A 16,597-nucleotide genomic window follows, 5' to 3' on the forward strand; every position below is an offset into this window, starting at 1 on the left:
AAAGTCCGACTATTGATATACCCAGGCTTGAACATATCGGGTTACGATCCTGGCTGCGATGAGTGCCATCTGGAAGCCCCCTTGTTAGTATCGAAGCTTGAATGTCTTTGGCTTGACTGAGACACAGCTATATATGATTGGGAATGCTGATGTATCTTGTGGCCTCTCATCGCATTGCCTCGAGTCTCGGGCAGACCACTCGCTGGTGAGCGGCGTTCCGATTCGGATGCGATTCCTCATCCGGCCCTGTTCGCCCTCCTCCCTTGGCATTCCCATTCCTGATTGCCTCGGTTTCTTATCGGCACAGCTTGTTCGCTAGGGTTCATACATCGCAGCCTCAAGTCTTGAGTTATAAATCGCGAAGCCTATTCACTGCAGAAGTCCGGGAGACTCACAACAATACTACCTCTCGAACAGTTCTTTTCAAACCAGACCGCTTCCTCGCCACGACCTCTTTGCCTTGCTTCTCTCAATCCCTTTTGTATAATACAGCTCGAGATGCTGAACCAAGGCGAGCTCGGCACGGCCATGAAGGTCCTCTCCAAGGAGTCTGCCGACACTGTACGTGGCTGGTTCTCGGGAGAGCAGGCGGGCGAGTCCTACGAGCCACTCCTTGAAGACGAGGAAGCAGATCTTTCGGCAGATCTGTCTGAACTATCGTACGAAGAAGAAAAGCCAATTGAGTACACCAGAAGGAGCTGGTTTCGATTCCGCCGCTCCCACGCACGACGCATCTTCTGGACCTTGGTGCCATCGTTCGTGGCCCACGCATACGGTCATGGGGACGAAAATTCCGTGGTCCCTGATTCCCACTCAACGTCGTACCTGAACGGCCTCCGTGGCATCGCAGCAATGGTCGTCATTATACTCCACTATACTGATGATGTGAGCATTCATTGAACGGGATGTACCATTATGAGAAGATGGCTGATAATCTGGTGTTTAGTTCGTTTTCATCAACCATGGTTGGGGAGAGGATGCGAACAATCACTACTTTTTGCAACTCCCATTCATCCGACTTATCCACTGCGGAGTCTTGAGCGTCATGATCTTCTTCGTCCTCAGCGGCTTTGTGCTCACATATAGCCCGTTGAAGAAGGCTCACAGTGGACAAGTTGAAGCCTGCATTGGGTCCCTTCCATCAAGCGTTTTCCGCCGCGGAATGCGGCTATTCTTCCCGACTATTCCCCTCCTTTTCATTGTCCTCGTCTTGAAAACATACGGATTGTACTACAATAGCGGAAGCAGGGATCCTGAGGCAGCCCCAGCCACCGGCATCTTGGCGCTTCTCGTCTTGGTATGGCAAAATCTCATCATCATCACAACTCAGACCACCACCGCCAGCTTCTTGCCTCAGGCCTGGACACTGTCGGTTGAGTTCAGGGGATCAATTCTCGTGTTCCTGTGCTGCTTGGCCCTGGCACGGGTATCTCCCCTAGCCCGGCTATCTGTGGTGGCGATCATTTTCGTTTTCTTCTGGACCCTCGGCGCGGATGGAGACATGTGGCAGCCTTGCCTCTTTCTCTGGGGCATGGCTCTTGCTGACATCCGCCATTTGCGGAACAAGCTACCGAGCCTGGAGGGTTCACTTGAGAGAACGGCTTCGTACAGCTGGTGGCTGGTCTTTGTATTCTCACTCTGGCTAGGAGGCTACCCCATCAATGGCCACACCTTCAATGCCGTGGGATACGGGTGGCTCGAAATGTTCCCCACGTTCGGCCAGGACCCGGCGCGCACTTTCCCGGCCGTCGGTGCCATGATACTGGTAACATCCCTAGAGAACCTGCCGCCTTTGCAGCGCTTGTTGAACGCGCGCTGGGTGCTATACCTGGGCGAGGTCAGCTTCGGCATGTATCTGGTTCACTGGGCTGTTGAGAGGTCTTTCCTCGGCTTGGGTCTCAAGTTCGCGATGCAGAACGCCGGGTATTCTCTCGGTGTGGCTTGGACTTGCAGTTTTACCGTGGTAATTGTGCTCACCTTGTGGTTCGGAGATTTGCACTGGAGATTTATTGATCAGAAGTGCGTTCGACTTGCACGCTGGTTGACTACGAAATTGGGGGTGTAGTACGGTAGTGTTCATTCTGAGACTATCTAGAATCATGATCTTGTAGCGTTGGTCTGTTGGTTCTTTAGAAATTACATGTATATTGACGGCGTTTAGTCAATCGTTCCAGCGTCTTCTGTTATACCTCTTGAGTCTTCAGTTCTTCGGATTTGCCCTGTGATGGATGGTATGAAATCCGAGCCTATGGTGATCTTCTTGGCTTGTAGCCCTGTTGTGGTCGATGTTGAGGGCTCCAGGTTGACATTCCGATAGAGCTCCACTGCCACCCATACCAGGGCTAGCAGTCTTGAGGACGTGTTCTTGACAGATGCGATCGATGTTCTCGATTTCGAGAACGACGACGTGACGGATGGGACTGGTCTGCGAACGATTGATTCTAGATACTGACCACACCCGCACCCCGATTGATTGCGTGTGCGCGTCGTAAGAAGGTGAATCGCCTTCTCTGTTGTCGCGTTTGTTCGTCCCAAACTTGTCGATGAGAATAGTATCAGTGTTCATCGTCCTTCTTCTCGCGCTGCTCAGACCTGGCTTGCGCGGAGTACCTCCGCTGTCGCCCGATAGTGTAGTCGACTCGGGACAGTTCCCAAGCCAACTCGAAGAAGCCGCAGCACAAAGAGCCACACAGCCTATTATAATCGTAGTTGAGAACCTAGCTGTCAGTCCGTGGCTAGTGACAGGGTTCGAGACATACGATGATACCGAAGGTGATTTTCCGAGTGGACCTGCTGAGCAAAGCAAGCCACCTGGATTTCGTCGGCCCACTCCATACCCAACAGGTCCTCTACAGACACCGCGTTCATGGCCTTGTCAGAAGAGTCTCGCTCCCTAGCCTTGACGAGGCCGTTGGTATCGGGCAACCCGCTGGCCCGGCTTGGGTTGATGATTCAAGACGGCATGCTCGAAACCAGAGACACAGTGTTGGTATACGCGTCAGCAGGGCAGCCAATTGGCTGGTGAAGAATTGGCCAAAGCCAACGATCCCTCAGAAGTAAAAGTAAACGGAGGGGCCAATTGTACGGCGCAGTTCCATGCTGTCTACCCAGCTGCAGTAACTGGATGATGGAGACGGACAGTAGCATCAGCAGCTGCTAGTGTGACTACATCGCCAATAGCCTTCATGGGCATGAGCGGATATACAGTGGCCAAACATGTCCAAATCTTCCACGTCTGGAGGCTCATGTGAGCGTCTAGCAAAGAGTCTTTGATAGATATCGATCCGCTGCCTACCCGACCATTGATTGGCAAAGCACCCATACATGACTAGCTTCGCAAGAAATCCCAAGATCGCTGCCGGCGAGCTCTGACCCGTGGGTTTCGATCACGGAGATCTTCACATGCTGTCCACCTCCTGCTTGCCACAGCTGCGCCGGTGTCACGCTCAACGTGAAATCAATGTCTTTAAGGTCGAGGAGAAAGTGGGTGACGTGGTCCTCCATGATAATATCTTGCTAAGTCGACGCTAATAGCGCGAAAGATGACTTCCATGTATGGAGGAAAGAAAGAAGAGCAAGCCAACATCGGCTCTTCTCATGTCTTCCTGACTTGGATGATGTGGTGCTCGCTAACCCCCGCGATCACTTCGGCCGTCTCCTCGAATAAGCCCAACATATTTGGATATGTCCACTAACTTGATGTTTTGCGTTGTTCCTTGGAATCGCCCGCAGAAGTGAACCATGTACCTGGTCCCGGGGAAGCCGTGGAGGCCCGCACTGCACTGCTCATAAGTGCTAAAGAGCACCAAGGACATTGTCGAAATCCCGTAGGAGCGACAGCAGGTGTGATGTGAGGAATCTTGCCAGGGGTGGTATATACTCAAGAGGAACGCAACAATAAGCGGGACTATCATCCTTATTGTTGACCCGGTCGGTCACACCACAGACGCGCATAGGCAGTCGCTTGAGGGCCGCTGGTATACGTTCTCGTTGTAGCTCCCAGATGATCCGACGATCCGCGACATCCCGAGATAAACGCAAGTCCAGACACCGAGGGTCCGTAGACCGGCTTGGCCAGGTTCAACGACGAGACGGGCACTTACATTGCCCGCTTCCATCTTGATTAGGTGACGCGGAACACGGTTTTGGCGCCTTCGAAGCGGGGGAAGAAGGTGCAGACGCGGAGCAGCCTATGGCAGCTGAAGTCCACCGTAAGCAAGCTTAAGAGGGTCGAGCATGAACTCTTTCATGCGACCGCCGCGAGGGTTAGAACAACCCGGCCCGCTCTTTCGTGTGTCTCGCAACTCGAAACGGGCCCAGGTCAGTATTTCTGACTCGCTACGACGGCTGTGGGCGCTTCACTAGTCTGAGGGGCGCTCAGGTGTGTGACAGCAATGGATGAACTCGTAGCCGATTGCCTCCGCGGGCCCCTGGTATGGCCTATAGTGAGAACGAATGGTCCGCCGCCGCCACCGCCCGCACCCGCAGCGCTAGCGACCGTTCCGCCGCTGATGGTAGCGACGCCGCGATTGGGAGCCATGGTTGTACTGAAATAGAGTCAGCAGCGAACACGGAGCGACTCCGGAAGAGACTAACTCAGGCGCAGGGAGTATGCGAGAATGGGGATCTAAAAGACATTCGTTAGCCGCAAGATCTACGCAACGAGGGAGCAGCGCAGACGCTGATAAAAGTGAGAGACCACATACAAAAGGGATGACTGCGGATAAAAAAGAGAAAAGGAGGTTTCGTAAGGTTGATGGTATCGTCGGTGAAAGCTTCGACGGGGAAGTCAATTATCTGGTGTATTGCTAGGTATGAGGTTTGGACGTAGGAGACGATGTAAACATACCCGCTCTTGTTCCGGGGGGGGGGGGGGGCATGACACTGTCACGGCCCCAGACGGAGGCGAGGATCCACGAAAGCTTGGCTGCCTCGATGATCCTGCGAACATCGTCTGCCGAGATGCCTAAGTGCTTCTCGAGCACCTTCAAGGCAACGGTCTCGTTTTTCTGCCCGGGGCGACGGGGCCCGCCATTAAGGATCTTAAACGCCTCGAGGAGGTTCGCCTTAAGGGCGGACTCCCGGTCGGAATCTAGAGTCCTTAAGAGGTACTTATAGTTATTATATACCTTAACCCGGGTGAGGTTAAGGCGGATAACGGCCGCACCGCTATAGTCGGTATACGATTAGATGACGCTAATACCCCAGATTAGGTTTCTAAGGACGCGGGGGTTCTAAGAGTTGCCGTGGTACTCGAAGCCGGACATGATGCTGTCCAGGTTTCGAGCTCCCTTCACCATGGCCATCAAGTTCTTCTTCAAGCAGTACAACAGGGTACAGAAGATCTCGTCCGACAACTTGATGGCCTTGTCGGCCATGCTAACGATCACCTCCTTACGGTTAGAGATGACGCGAACGTTCATCCCGCGGAGGGTCTTGGCCAAGGAGACGGCCATGCTCGTGAGTGCCTCGCGATCGACCTCCTGCGACACCGCGACAGGGAGATCGAAATCGTCCTCTGTGGGGACACCGGTATGGGCGGGGGCGGGGGAGGCGAGGCTAACCACGGTCTTCCGACGGTTATAGATAATGCGGACCTGGGCGTTGCGAAGCTCCTTCGCGTGAGAGACCGCCATGCCCGTAGGGACGTTGCGGTCGATCTCCTCAGAGACATCGACGAGAAGCTCGAAATGGCCCTCGTTCGGGTCCTCGGTCAGGTCAGGGCCGATGGGGGGTACCAGAGGCACTCGTGGCGCCGACGATATCGTCTTCATCGACCTCTTCAGCCGGCTGGGCTGGCAGCTGAGGACGAGCACGTCCAGCAGCAGGGCCCGAGGCGCTCCGAGGAAATCATGAGGTCCTAGTTGTTGATTGCTTGGTTCGTGTACTTCCGACCAATATCGACGTATTTGGTGATAGAATTCTACCACGGCTACGTGGGTTTCCGGCGTGTCCGTGCAATGTGACTAGTTGAAGATGGGGCTCTTGTTGCGGGCGCAGCCATTTACAGTGGGAGACGGTGCCCGTGCAGATGATGGTTGGGAATCGTCAAAAGATCCAAGTGGCAATATCGATGTGGTGGGTTGGCGAAAGCGCAGGGGCGACGTTCAACACGCGCGACAACCTTGCTATGGACGGCAGACACAGGCAGTGACACAAGCAGTGACCCGCCCGAAAGAGCTCGTGGCGTTGGACGTTCTCACTCGAGTTGACGCGGGAGGCCAGAGTGTTGAAACGATCCAAGATTGATGATCAACGCCATGCGGAAAGCACTTCGTTCCGTGGGGCCCATGGCCGAGATATAAGGGCTGAGAAGCAGCGGCACGACAATGAACAATAGTCAAAGGGATATTCCGTAGTCGGAGTGGCCGCATAAGGTAGATAACCGGCAGGTCGAGTAAGTAGATGAAAGTCATCTCACCGCTGGAACAATAATAATAGTTGGGAGTGTGGGAGAGAAAAGGTGTGTGTGATCGTGGTGATCTGTGTTGAACTTCGTGCCAAGGGCTTCTCCTCGATAGTCTCCGAAATTGACAGCATGCTACTGATTCGCTAGCTTTGCTTCAAACTGGTAGTCTCCCCCCAGCAACGACGCATGTCTTTATACTCTGCGGCAGAGAAAAAAACCGACGAAGTGGCTCTTGCTTGCTTTATACAAGCCCCCGTCAACGGCATCTCGTTCTCCAGGGCTCTCGCGTCGATTCTCCTCGGGGCCCGTCACCATTCCCTCGTCGTGCGAAACACGGGCCGGGTGCTGGATGGGCGCGAGGGGCTCCGCGCCCGGGTGCTGTGCATCTTCGCCGCTCTGGGCCGCTCCGTCGGCGTGCATGGATGGGAGTACGGCGGCAACGACATCTCGTCCTCCAGCGCTCTCGCGTCGATTCTCCTCGGGGGCCTCGTTATCGGTGGACGGGATGGAAACAACGTCGACATCCATGTCGTCTGCTATCTCGACGACGTCGTGCTTATCGTCGATCAGGATTGCGTTGCGGTAGCCCGCAACCCAGCTGGGCAGAACGGAGCACGGAGGTGTGAGAAGTCTTTCCAAGTGTTCGTACCGCCACCACGGGATCGAGCTCCGGAGCCCCCTGCCCACCAGGATATCCCTCGTCATCTCCATAGTTGGGTTCCAACGCTTGGCAATGGAGCTCATGGTGTCGACGTCGGCGAAGTCCTCGGGGTGCGCGATCAGCCACTGGGCCACCGCCGAGAACAGGTAGCCCTCCTGACAGACCTCTGGCTTGTTGAGGCCAACTCCATCTCGGGCTCCAGGGCCCATGGCCTAGAGCTGAGATAGCTAGAACAGAATGAGCTGCCCGGTCCACAAAGGCCAATCCCTCGAAGCGATCCTTCAAGTGATTGTCAAAGATTTCGTATACGGCCTCAAACATGCCGAGCGAGTTCCTAGAAAGGAAATCACCATTTGCGCTGACCTGAAATTTGCCCTCAATGACGGTCGAGGCAGTATCGATAGATTCCAATCATTCCTGGCACCCTAGATGCGTCTCCCGAAGAAGCCCAAACGGAAAATAGCATCCACGGTGATGCTCGTAGCTGTGTGGAATATAAGGGCGGGAGATGGTGTCGCGTCAACTCCGTCGGCAGCAATTGGTGTATCCCGTCGCCTGTGTCCCAGGCAACAACGAAGAGCGTCTGGCTGAGCCTGCACAATTCCTTCAACAGCAGGCCGTAGTCTAGGCGAAGCCAAGCGTGGCCCATCGCAATCGGAATGGTGGGCTTGCGTCCTGACAACAACGTTAGCTCATGGCACTGCTCTCAAGACGTGTAGACTCACTATTCAACTGCCGCTTCTGTCGACGAACTGATCAAAAGGTACGCAATAGATACAGAGAGAAGTGGCCGAAGAGGAAACCACAGCAGCCAGGGCCCCACCAGCATGAGACTGTGCCGTTCGAACAGTTTTACATTATTACCCGATTTGCCCGAGATTTCAGTCCATAGGACTATTTCAGGTCAAGGTTCAAGCTGTCTTGCATGGCCGTCTTTAGTAGCTTCGCGTTGGTGTCGCCCTGGCCTCTGGTGATGTTGCCCTTCTTGAGGAACTCCTTCACCAGCGCCTCGCAATTCGGTCTTGGCTAGCTTCTCAATCTCCGACTCGGCCCTGAAGATCTTAACCAGGAGGAGCAGCTCGTAGAACCTCGCCACCACAGTGCCGGCCTTCGCATCCTTCTTGACAGCCATGCTAACCAGCTTGACCAGATCATGGAACTCCTCCGGTAGCGGGTCGCCGCTGTCATTAATTAGGGCGGCGCCAGAAGATGGAACGATACGGCAGCCGGACACGGATCAGTCAGGCAAGGCGAAGAATATGGTGATACCCAGAGCATTGGCGGATGCCTTGGGCTGAGGTGGCCTGATGTTCTGTTCCCAGATGAAGAGCGGCCATCCCACCACTTCCGTCAACCCCGACGAGATCGTGAACATATAGGTCTGCGTTCGAGGAACCAGCTGACACATGAGATCGCACGTCGCTCCTTCGTGTCAAAGTACTGGTGTTGAGCGTTCGCTGATAAATAATAGACGTCAACAACAGGCCCAGTATAGAAACATCTGTTCAACAGTCGTCCCATTTCGGGGTAGTTGAACGGGGCGCGATCATGTCGTACTCGGCGAAATCGTGCGTGACACCAGACTACACGGCCTCAAAGACTGTGGGAAACAGCTATATGCCGGAATAGCGAGGGCTTGGAAACACTACTTCATCTGTCAGCTCGATCCTTCAACAAACGAGACGTTATAGCACGTCATAGAGATAGGTATGCACCGAAAATATCTCGACTCTTGGACAGATCAAGAGGCAGTGCACACATCTGCTTGAACGCGCGTGAACGAGGACTTTATCCGGACGAAGGAAGGCGCTGACCACATAGGCGATATACCGCGTCTGCTACCTGCAAAAGGGCCCGGGGTATAGTGCCGACCAAGAACGTCAAGAAAAATGAGATCCCAGAAACCAGACCACATCTGTGGGATGAGAAAGGTTAGAAAGAGTACGACGGACCTCAAGATTCTAGGGAGGGGGGGGGGGGGGGCATACACGGAGACTCTACCAATCGAGGAGGGTGATATGCTTATAGCATGCCGCTTCAAGTCCCTCCAGTGTCGTCCGATCGGTGCCACTGCCGCCTCAGTCGTTGGTGTTTTCTCGCGAGGGCCCGGAGTCTTCCGTCGACTCCGCAAAAAAGGGAGCCCAACCACATGTGCCGAGTTTTAGTCGACAGGGCAGCAACAAAAAGCTGCAGATGTCACCTAGGCCGGATCACGGTATATGGCAGCAGGATGAAACAGCGAGGCAGGCGCGCGGACAAAGTAAGCTGACAGGAATGGGAGCGAATATATACTGGAATCAAGATCAGATCGTAGTCCGAAGGTTCTGTATTCCCAGAAGAGAGGAGACGACCGCTCCGGATCTCCATCTCGCGTCGTGTCATGATATCGTAAAACACGTAGTCGGCCAGGATACTCAGTGGAGTTGTGTCTCATGTGGGTGCGATATAGATGTGGGCCTGGGGGATTCTGATATAAAGAAGGGGGGAGAAAGAAAGGCCGATTATAAGGTGACCGGTAGGAAGGGAAGGAGGCAACATGGGAGCACGATATCCCTGCTGACGTTCGAGGCGATGTCTGCCGACTATAGTTGCTGAGCGATAACAAGGCCCGAACTGAGGAAGGTAGTTGGGCCTGGGCCCCGGGGCCACGCAGAACAGTCTGATGAGGGCTGAGAATAAGAGTAAGGATAGGAGGTGAAGAAGGGAGAGACCATCGGAACGAGGAGTCGCGGGGGATTCGTTAGTAATAGCTCAGATGATTCCTCCACGGAGAAGAATCAAAACCTGACAACCTTCACCGCCTAACATCCGGAAAGTGCAAGACATCGGTCGGCAGCGTTTCCATCGCCCGAAAGCGCCAGTCCAGGAGAACTAAGATCTCCTTGATGGTCTTTGAGCTAGACATGCCGCGGCCCGACGTTTGAAAGTTGGCACTCGTAGTTTGCAAGGGTTTGTAGTGAACGGTACCAAAGGCAATCTGACCTGCCTCATCAAAGATTGCCCCATGTTTCCAGGATGCAAGACATGGGATTGTAGGAGTGGTTGGAATCTCAGACTTCCGCGTAGGAGACATGCAGCTCGCCTAGATGCCGTCTTCAACAAACAAGACTGACTGACTGGCTCACCTCATGTTGTTGCCCATGTCGCATACCAATCTCCACCACAAGAGATACATCAAACAAACGGATAAGCGCAACTGACGAGAGTGTCAGGGCACACACGGTCCACTGAGAAAGTCAGTGGGCCATGGCTGCTAGCCGTCCGAGCAGTCATCTCAACCAAGGTGCCTGGTTTGACCACGATCAAAAGGTCAGTGGGCGGGTGTGTGAGCAGATGGGGACCAAGGATGCCCAAGTGATGACCGTCATCCGGTGGAAATAGACGGGGCACCAATCTGCCGGCCCCCGACTCCGTCCGCGACAACACAGTATCCGGCTCCTCAGGCGCCAGCTCCGACCGCATGCCAGCATCGGCTAGGCCAACCTGATATGTGATGACTCTTGGCGACCAAAGCGGTTGGGAACGTCGCAATACAGTCCCGCGGCGCAGTCGTCCCTGCCAATCGGATTCATAGCCGAGGTTGAAATGCCGGAATACGAGATGCCAGCCCGGTGCCATGGACCGGGACGTCGCATCCGCGAAAAGGAGAAGGGGCTGTCAAACAGACGCCTCTGAGCCGCATGACGCACATCTCCCCAAAGACAAACATGGCTTTGACGACCTGCAATGCGGTGGAGCCATTGGGGCTTACAGTGAAAGTCGTGGGTCGAGAGTGAGAGGCCTCTAGGCCTTTGAGAAATACGGTTCATTGTTTCTTCCGCTCTCAACGCTTCTGTCTATCCCGTCCATTCCACGAGAGATGGGCTCGAATTCAGAGCCATGCAAAGACTCTAGACGAACAACTGCAAAATGCAAGACATGCTCAAAGGCACCTCTTCTCCCACAAGAAAGCCAAAAACTCCACCATGTCTACAGTGTCCCAGGCAGCATCGTCCACCCAATTACAATTATGGCAAGCAGCCAAGCTACGGCATCCCGTGCCATCATGTGCTGCCTGGGACTCAAAGGACCATGTCTTATGGCGACATGGCTTGATGACCAAAATGGCTGCGATGGTACGCAACCCAACGCCATTGCAGGCTCAAGTTCCACTGAAGCCGCAGGAAAAGACACCCAATGAAATCAGAAACCAGGGGTATCTCCGCCATTCTCCTTCCTTATAACGTGAAAGACCTCCAATTCCTTTCTTCTGTTTGTGCTTTCACAGCCACTGAAATTCCTCGTCATTGTCCTACTCAATCTCCGAGTCCGGCATCGCCGGGACATCTGGCGATTCGTATTCGTCCCATGCTTTTTGTATGACGTCCCTATGACATTGTGTTAGCTGCCTTTCCTTGTCATCGCAAAGACGTGGAATACTCACGCCTCAACCTTGATCAGTTCCACCCCCTTCTTGCGGCAAAAGACCAAGAAACGCCTCTTGGTGCGGTCCCTCTTAAACTCAGCCAAGAGGTCGCCTCTAGGCTTGCCATCAGGCGAAATCACAACGCCGTCCTTGCAAACCACGATGACCTTGGAAGTGTCGGTGGCCCATTTCATCTCCTGGATGTGTTCCAACTCCAAGTGGAAATTTACTGGCTTGGCGTAAATGCCCCAGGTCAAAGTATCGCTTTCCGCAAGCACTTGGTGCTCAAAGATCTGCTCTCCATTGTCCGGAATCCAGTGCCAGTACTGTGTCACACCGGTGCTAACGCTGTTCAGTCGGGACTTGATCCGGTTTAATGCCCAGTCATGTGGGCCGATATGATCGCCACTGTAGTCATCAACGTCGGTGAAGCCGTCATAGTGTAAATCTTCATCTTTGAGCTTTCCAGGGATCCTCGCTGTCCTAAGCTTCTTAGATTGCCTGGCAAGTTCGGGAGTCGGCGGCGCACTCAAAGGTGTCTCGCTTTGCCGAGATTGAAGTTGGCTTGGTGGCAATTGACTTTGTGGCTGAGGCGGAGGCGGAGGCTGGGGTTGAGGTTGAGGCTGGACAGGTGGATGAACCTGAGGCTGTACCTGGGTTTGCATCTGAGGCTGCATCTGATGGACTTGAGGCTGGGACTGGAATTGAGGTGTCGGTGTTGGGGCAAGCGGACGCTGGGATGCGAGGGGATACTCTTCGTTGATGAAAAGCTTGCGCTTTTTGTTGTTTGGGGTGCCTCTGGCCGAGTTGGGCGAGTCTTTTGGCGCCATCTTCATGCCCGACGGTCTTCCGATGCTCTTTTTACCGTTGGCGAGTCTCAGAGCCACGTATTTTGAATCGTGGTAAAAGTCATGGATCGTCTTGGCCAGATTGAAGTCCGGTCCATCCAAGATAATGAGTTCCTGCAGGCGTTGACGTAGCCACTCCAGAGGGGTGATGTCAAGAGTCTTGAAGCCTTCCAGAGTTCGCAGAGTGTCGGCTAGACGGAAAATGGTGTCGTAGGAAACCAGACGAGTCATCATATACTTCTTTCCCACTAGTTGGTAGGGGCAAAAGTCGGCGTCGCTCAAAAACTTCAGAATAGTCTCTCCTCGGTTTACCTGTCTTCCCAGTTGGAACTTCATGCTGGTCTGCCCCTTTTCTAAAGCAGTTTGTAGCTTGTCTCGCCATGACTGCAATGTCGGCTCGATCGTGGGCACGATATCCGGCCAGGCTGGGTCCCAGTATTCGTGTGTCCGATCAATCTTGTTGACGGGTACACCGGCCATGCACTCGGGATGCGTAAAGACTTTCCCATCGTGTTTCAACAAGAGGTTCGCTTTGGTAATTGGAGTCATGTCCTCCTCTGTCTCGTCGGTAGCTGTTGAGCCCTCGGCAAAGCTCTTATCTCGGGAGCCAGGTCGGCTATGGCCGACGGGAGTCGCAGTGCCGTTGGTAAAGCTGCCGTTAGCGGCTCGTTCGTTATATACATCTTGGGCGTTGAGTGCCTTGAACCCCCTCGTGGGCGGCGTTTGATTTATAGACGGCGGAACGTCGCAACAGTTTGTGCTCTGCCAAACGCAGTTACCACATGCTTGAAATTCAGGCATGTCGAGGCCAATGCATTGCACAAAGGGGCCTCTGCCGCTAGCACATTGAGCGCACTGCTGCGATTGTTTCCGGACGAGGCCTGTGGCTTGGATGATGGCGCCTTTCCACTTGTCTTCCGCCTCTCCGAAGGCCTTCATGTCGTCCTGGCTGAATATGATGCCATCGCGGAGCTGGACAGGTCGTTTCTGAGGTAAGCTGGACAGATATATGACGATTCTATTGCTCGATACGAGGCGGTTCACTGGTCCAACAGTACGACCCGATGCGTCAATGATCATGGTCAGGGGAGGTTGGTTAGGTCTGACATGACTGGGGATCGTTACGGCGGCGCCATTCCGATGCTCTCCGTTGGTGTTCATGCCATTGAGTCCAGCACTGGCGACCTTGCTTAGATGTGACGCTTCATTGTGCGCCGAATCGCGCCGCGGGGCAGCGCCGGCGAGGGCTGCAGCTGCAATGCTAACACGTTCATCATTGTCTTTCCGGCGTTGCTCGTCGAACCAGACAGCCAACTGCCTCTGGTGATGTTCGCGCTGAATCTTCATATCCTTCCTGGTGTTTTGGAACCTGTCGTTGAGCTCTTCAAGGTGCTTGTGTTCCCGGGTAATGGCGCGGTGAACTTCGAGGGCACGTCGCTCGAGCTCATTCTTCTCCAAGTTTAGCTCGGTTAAGCGTGCCATGTAGTACTTGGCATTGTTGAGATACTCTTTGTCGAGGTTTTCATCGTCTTGCTCTTGCAGCTGGCGCATAGACTCCCAGTATTGCTCCTCATCCTGGGTGACAGGCCTCCTGTCATCTCCAGGATCGAAAGGCATGGTGAAGGCGCCCCAATTGGCAGGGTAGCGGTGGTGGTGATGGTGAGCAGATGAAAAGGGCGGGTTTTGAGCGCAGGTGTGAGTGAAATGCGTCGATAAACGCAGCAGTGCGGTTCATCCAAAGTTGGAGACACGGGGCGCGAGCTCTCGAGATCGGTCGGGCAGAAAATCGAGATTACTTGAGCACGAGGGTGCGACCGTTCCAAGCAAGACTGGGGTTTCGCATTGAAGGAGATGGAGAATCTTGAATGGAAATGAAATGCGGCGACAGTCCGACCAGGGGTGTGAACTGTGTGGATAAGCCGAAGATGTCGCGAGCGTCGATCAATCCGCGGCGACCTTGGGTGTGTTATGCCGGCGCTATGGCCTGTGAGCCTGTGAGGTGAGGTGCTGTCGAGATTTGTGTGTGCCTGTGTGGGATGCGATGCAACGGGAGAGGGGTTCTGAAAGTCAGACCGGGGATGGTAAAGTTAGGTGAGGTAAGTTAGGTAGGTATCCGTAGCGGGAAGTGTAATCCACGTAAAGGGTCGGAAGGAAATAGCCGACGGGAGATGAAAACGTAAGGCGACAGTTGGAGGTTTGGTTGAAAGTGAGGGTGAGGTGAGGGTGAAGACGGGAGATGAGGCGATAGCGTCAAAAGATACGGATAGGAACTTGACTGCAACGGGTAGCGGGATGTGGGTGAGTGAGACGTCAAGCGACGCAGATTTGCAGGACGGTGGCTGCTAGTGTGCTGTACGACAGTCCCAAGTCCCTAGGTGGCCGTATCGAAATCGAAATTCCGAGCAATAGAAAGGTAGCGCGGGTGAGCAGGGGACGAGAAATGGACTAATGCACTTAGTTGGCTGAGGTGCGTCGATGTCGTTGAGGATAGGCGGATTATAGGCCCGGTGGAATTTGGCGATAGGCGGATACCTTCAAGCACGCGGTCGGAAAATGACAATGGGTGAGATTGGTGAGCGAGACAGGCCGGGAAGTGATGGGCCGGATTCTCGAGGGTAGAAAAGGTCCGGGGTTGCTGCCCAGTGATGATTTGCTGTTGTAGATGCGGACAGAAAGACGTGATGCGATGCGGGTGCGAATGAGATTGGATGGTTCCTTGGGAGAATACCTAGGTGAGTAGGTAGTCGACTGCACCAAATTGAACCTCAGCCGCTGTTGGAAGACGATTGATTAGTCGTCAGGTAATGAGTATCGCGTGTTTGCACGTGATCTGGCGCAAGAAAGGAGACGCTTACTCCCCTGTGCCGACGCAATGGAAGGGATGAGGGAGGGGTGGGCAAGATAGTCGTTCGTGTATGTATACGTAGAGTACGAATAGATAGGGAGTTGGATTGGGGGGAGGTGGGTGTGTGTGTGAGGTAAGGTACCTTATTGTGCGATGGATGATGGGGCAGACTGCAGACCGGGTCTTAGAGAAGTTGCGCGTTGGTCGGTCGTCGGCTGTTACGCGCTGTCCGATTATCGACAATCCCCTGATGGACTGAGTCGGTTGCGGTAAATGTTTTGTCTGGGGAGGGGAAAGCCAAGCAAACAGGACCCGGGCTTGAATCAGATCGAATGCGTGGTGGCCTTGTTTAGAACCTAGAAAGATGCACTCCGTACCCGGGGGGGGGGGGGGGGGAAAGGGGGCCTTGTGTGGGGGAGAAGGAAAATTTCAACAAAATGAAAGAAAACGCCGGGACAATGGACAATAGCTGGCACCTTGGTCCATGGGCTAGGAAAAGCAGCTTCAATTTGCTTGCTTCCCCTGCTTTTCTAGTCCCTGAGGCACCTATTCCTATCATGCATCACACCTACCTAAGTACCTTACCTTGCGGAGGAGCTAAGTAGATAATCAAACAGATGGCCACCTTCACAAAAGGTAATCGATGCCGATGGACGGATAGAATCCGCACATAGACACAATAAGGTAAAGGTACCTCAGATGCATACCGAAATAGTCGGCCAGCTCAAGCACTATTCATTCGTATGAACGTACTCCGTACATAGGCACACACTTGCCTCAATGTTGGCAAAATGGCAGGAACGGACTGCCAGTTGCCCCCACCGGCACATGTACAATATTGAAGAGGAGGCCAATCGACATTCACTGCGTCCTTCCCTTGTTCTATCTTCGGGTGCAATACCCTGCTAGATGGTATCAATAGTTGAGGTAACCTAAGCTGATACGAATACCTTGTCACTTACCTAGTATGGAGTACTTAGGCACTTAAGGTAGCGCTACAAAGTACGGAGTACGGAGTACGGAGCACCTTAAGGTAGGTAACGTAAGGTGCTGTGTTGGCCCATGCATTGTGCATGTACCTTTTCAAAGTATTTTCCCCAGTCCCTCGTGCCTCCCTAGCAGACATTGTTCGACATGGAAATCCGGACAAGTATTGCGCAATCGGCAGAATGCTCAAGGTAGGTACCTACTTACCTAGGTACGCATGGATGCAGACAGAGCTCCTTAGCCATCCTATGGGCAACACCAACTCATTCCCTCAATCATGTTGATAGCACTGCTTTGGATCGCTCCAAGGAACCGTGTCTCATGACAATTGAAATCTAATTACCTAGGTAGGTATTCAACCCTATTTTACATCGTCACACCTAGACCACGTGATTGGATGCAAGTGCGAGGAAACTCAGGAAAGCCGCCTAGCTTCAGGCTA

The 16,597-nt window shown here is 53.8% G+C and overlaps 6 protein-coding genes across 6 annotated transcripts; 1 reads left to right on the forward strand and 5 right to left on the reverse strand.

Annotated features, from left to right (window-relative positions):
- Window positions 1-498: 498 nt before the first annotated feature.
- On the forward strand, window positions 499-2,065 carry CTAM01_10419 (acyltransferase; the record flags this gene model as incomplete). The annotated part of the gene is made up of 2 exons (XM_060526434.1): window positions 499-885; window positions 947-2,065. The coding sequence occupies 2 exons, from the start codon at window positions 499-501 to the stop codon at window positions 2,063-2,065; spliced, it is 1,506 nt and encodes a 501-aa protein (XP_060378851.1).
- Window positions 2,066-2,200: 135 nt separating this feature from the next.
- On the reverse strand, window positions 2,201-3,504 carry CTAM01_10420 (uncharacterized protein; the record flags this gene model as incomplete). The annotated part of the gene is made up of 3 exons (XM_060526435.1): window positions 2,201-2,694; window positions 2,760-2,938; window positions 3,374-3,504. The coding sequence occupies 3 exons, from the start codon at window positions 3,502-3,504 to the stop codon at window positions 2,201-2,203; spliced, it is 804 nt and encodes a 267-aa protein (XP_060378852.1).
- A 1,304-nt stretch (window positions 3,505-4,808) lies between these two features.
- On the reverse strand, window positions 4,809-6,292 carry CTAM01_10421 (uncharacterized protein; the record flags this gene model as incomplete). Its single annotated transcript, XM_060526436.1, has 3 exons — window positions 4,809-5,169; window positions 5,254-5,874; window positions 6,204-6,292. 3 exons carry the CDS (start codon window positions 6,290-6,292, stop codon window positions 4,809-4,811), a joined length of 1,071 nt encoding a protein of 356 aa, XP_060378853.1.
- A 673-nt stretch (window positions 6,293-6,965) lies between these two features.
- On the reverse strand, window positions 6,966-7,391 carry CTAM01_10422 (uncharacterized protein; the record flags this gene model as incomplete). The annotated part of the gene is made up of 1 exon (XM_060526437.1): window positions 6,966-7,391. The coding sequence occupies one exon, from the start codon at window positions 7,389-7,391 to the stop codon at window positions 6,966-6,968; it is 426 nt and encodes a 141-aa protein (XP_060378854.1).
- Window positions 7,392-7,974: 583 nt separating this feature from the next.
- Window positions 7,975-8,591, reverse strand: CTAM01_10423 (uncharacterized protein; the record flags this gene model as incomplete). Its single annotated transcript, XM_060526438.1, has 2 exons — window positions 7,975-8,251; window positions 8,467-8,591. The coding sequence occupies 2 exons, from the start codon at window positions 8,589-8,591 to the stop codon at window positions 7,975-7,977; spliced, it is 402 nt and encodes a 133-aa protein (XP_060378855.1).
- A 2,770-nt stretch (window positions 8,592-11,361) lies between these two features.
- On the reverse strand, window positions 11,362-13,940 carry CTAM01_10424 (uncharacterized protein; the record flags this gene model as incomplete). Its single annotated transcript, XM_060526439.1, has 2 exons — window positions 11,362-11,437; window positions 11,494-13,940. 2 exons carry the CDS (start codon window positions 13,938-13,940, stop codon window positions 11,362-11,364), a joined length of 2,523 nt encoding a protein of 840 aa, XP_060378856.1.
- Between the last annotated feature and the right edge of the window lie 2,657 nt (window positions 13,941-16,597).

This window comes from Colletotrichum tamarilloi (assembly GCF_030869305.1).
Source record: "Colletotrichum tamarilloi strain Tom-12 chromosome Unknown Scaffold_48.1, whole genome shotgun sequence".
Classification (NCBI taxonomy): domain Eukaryota; kingdom Fungi; phylum Ascomycota; class Sordariomycetes; order Glomerellales; family Glomerellaceae; genus Colletotrichum; species Colletotrichum tamarilloi.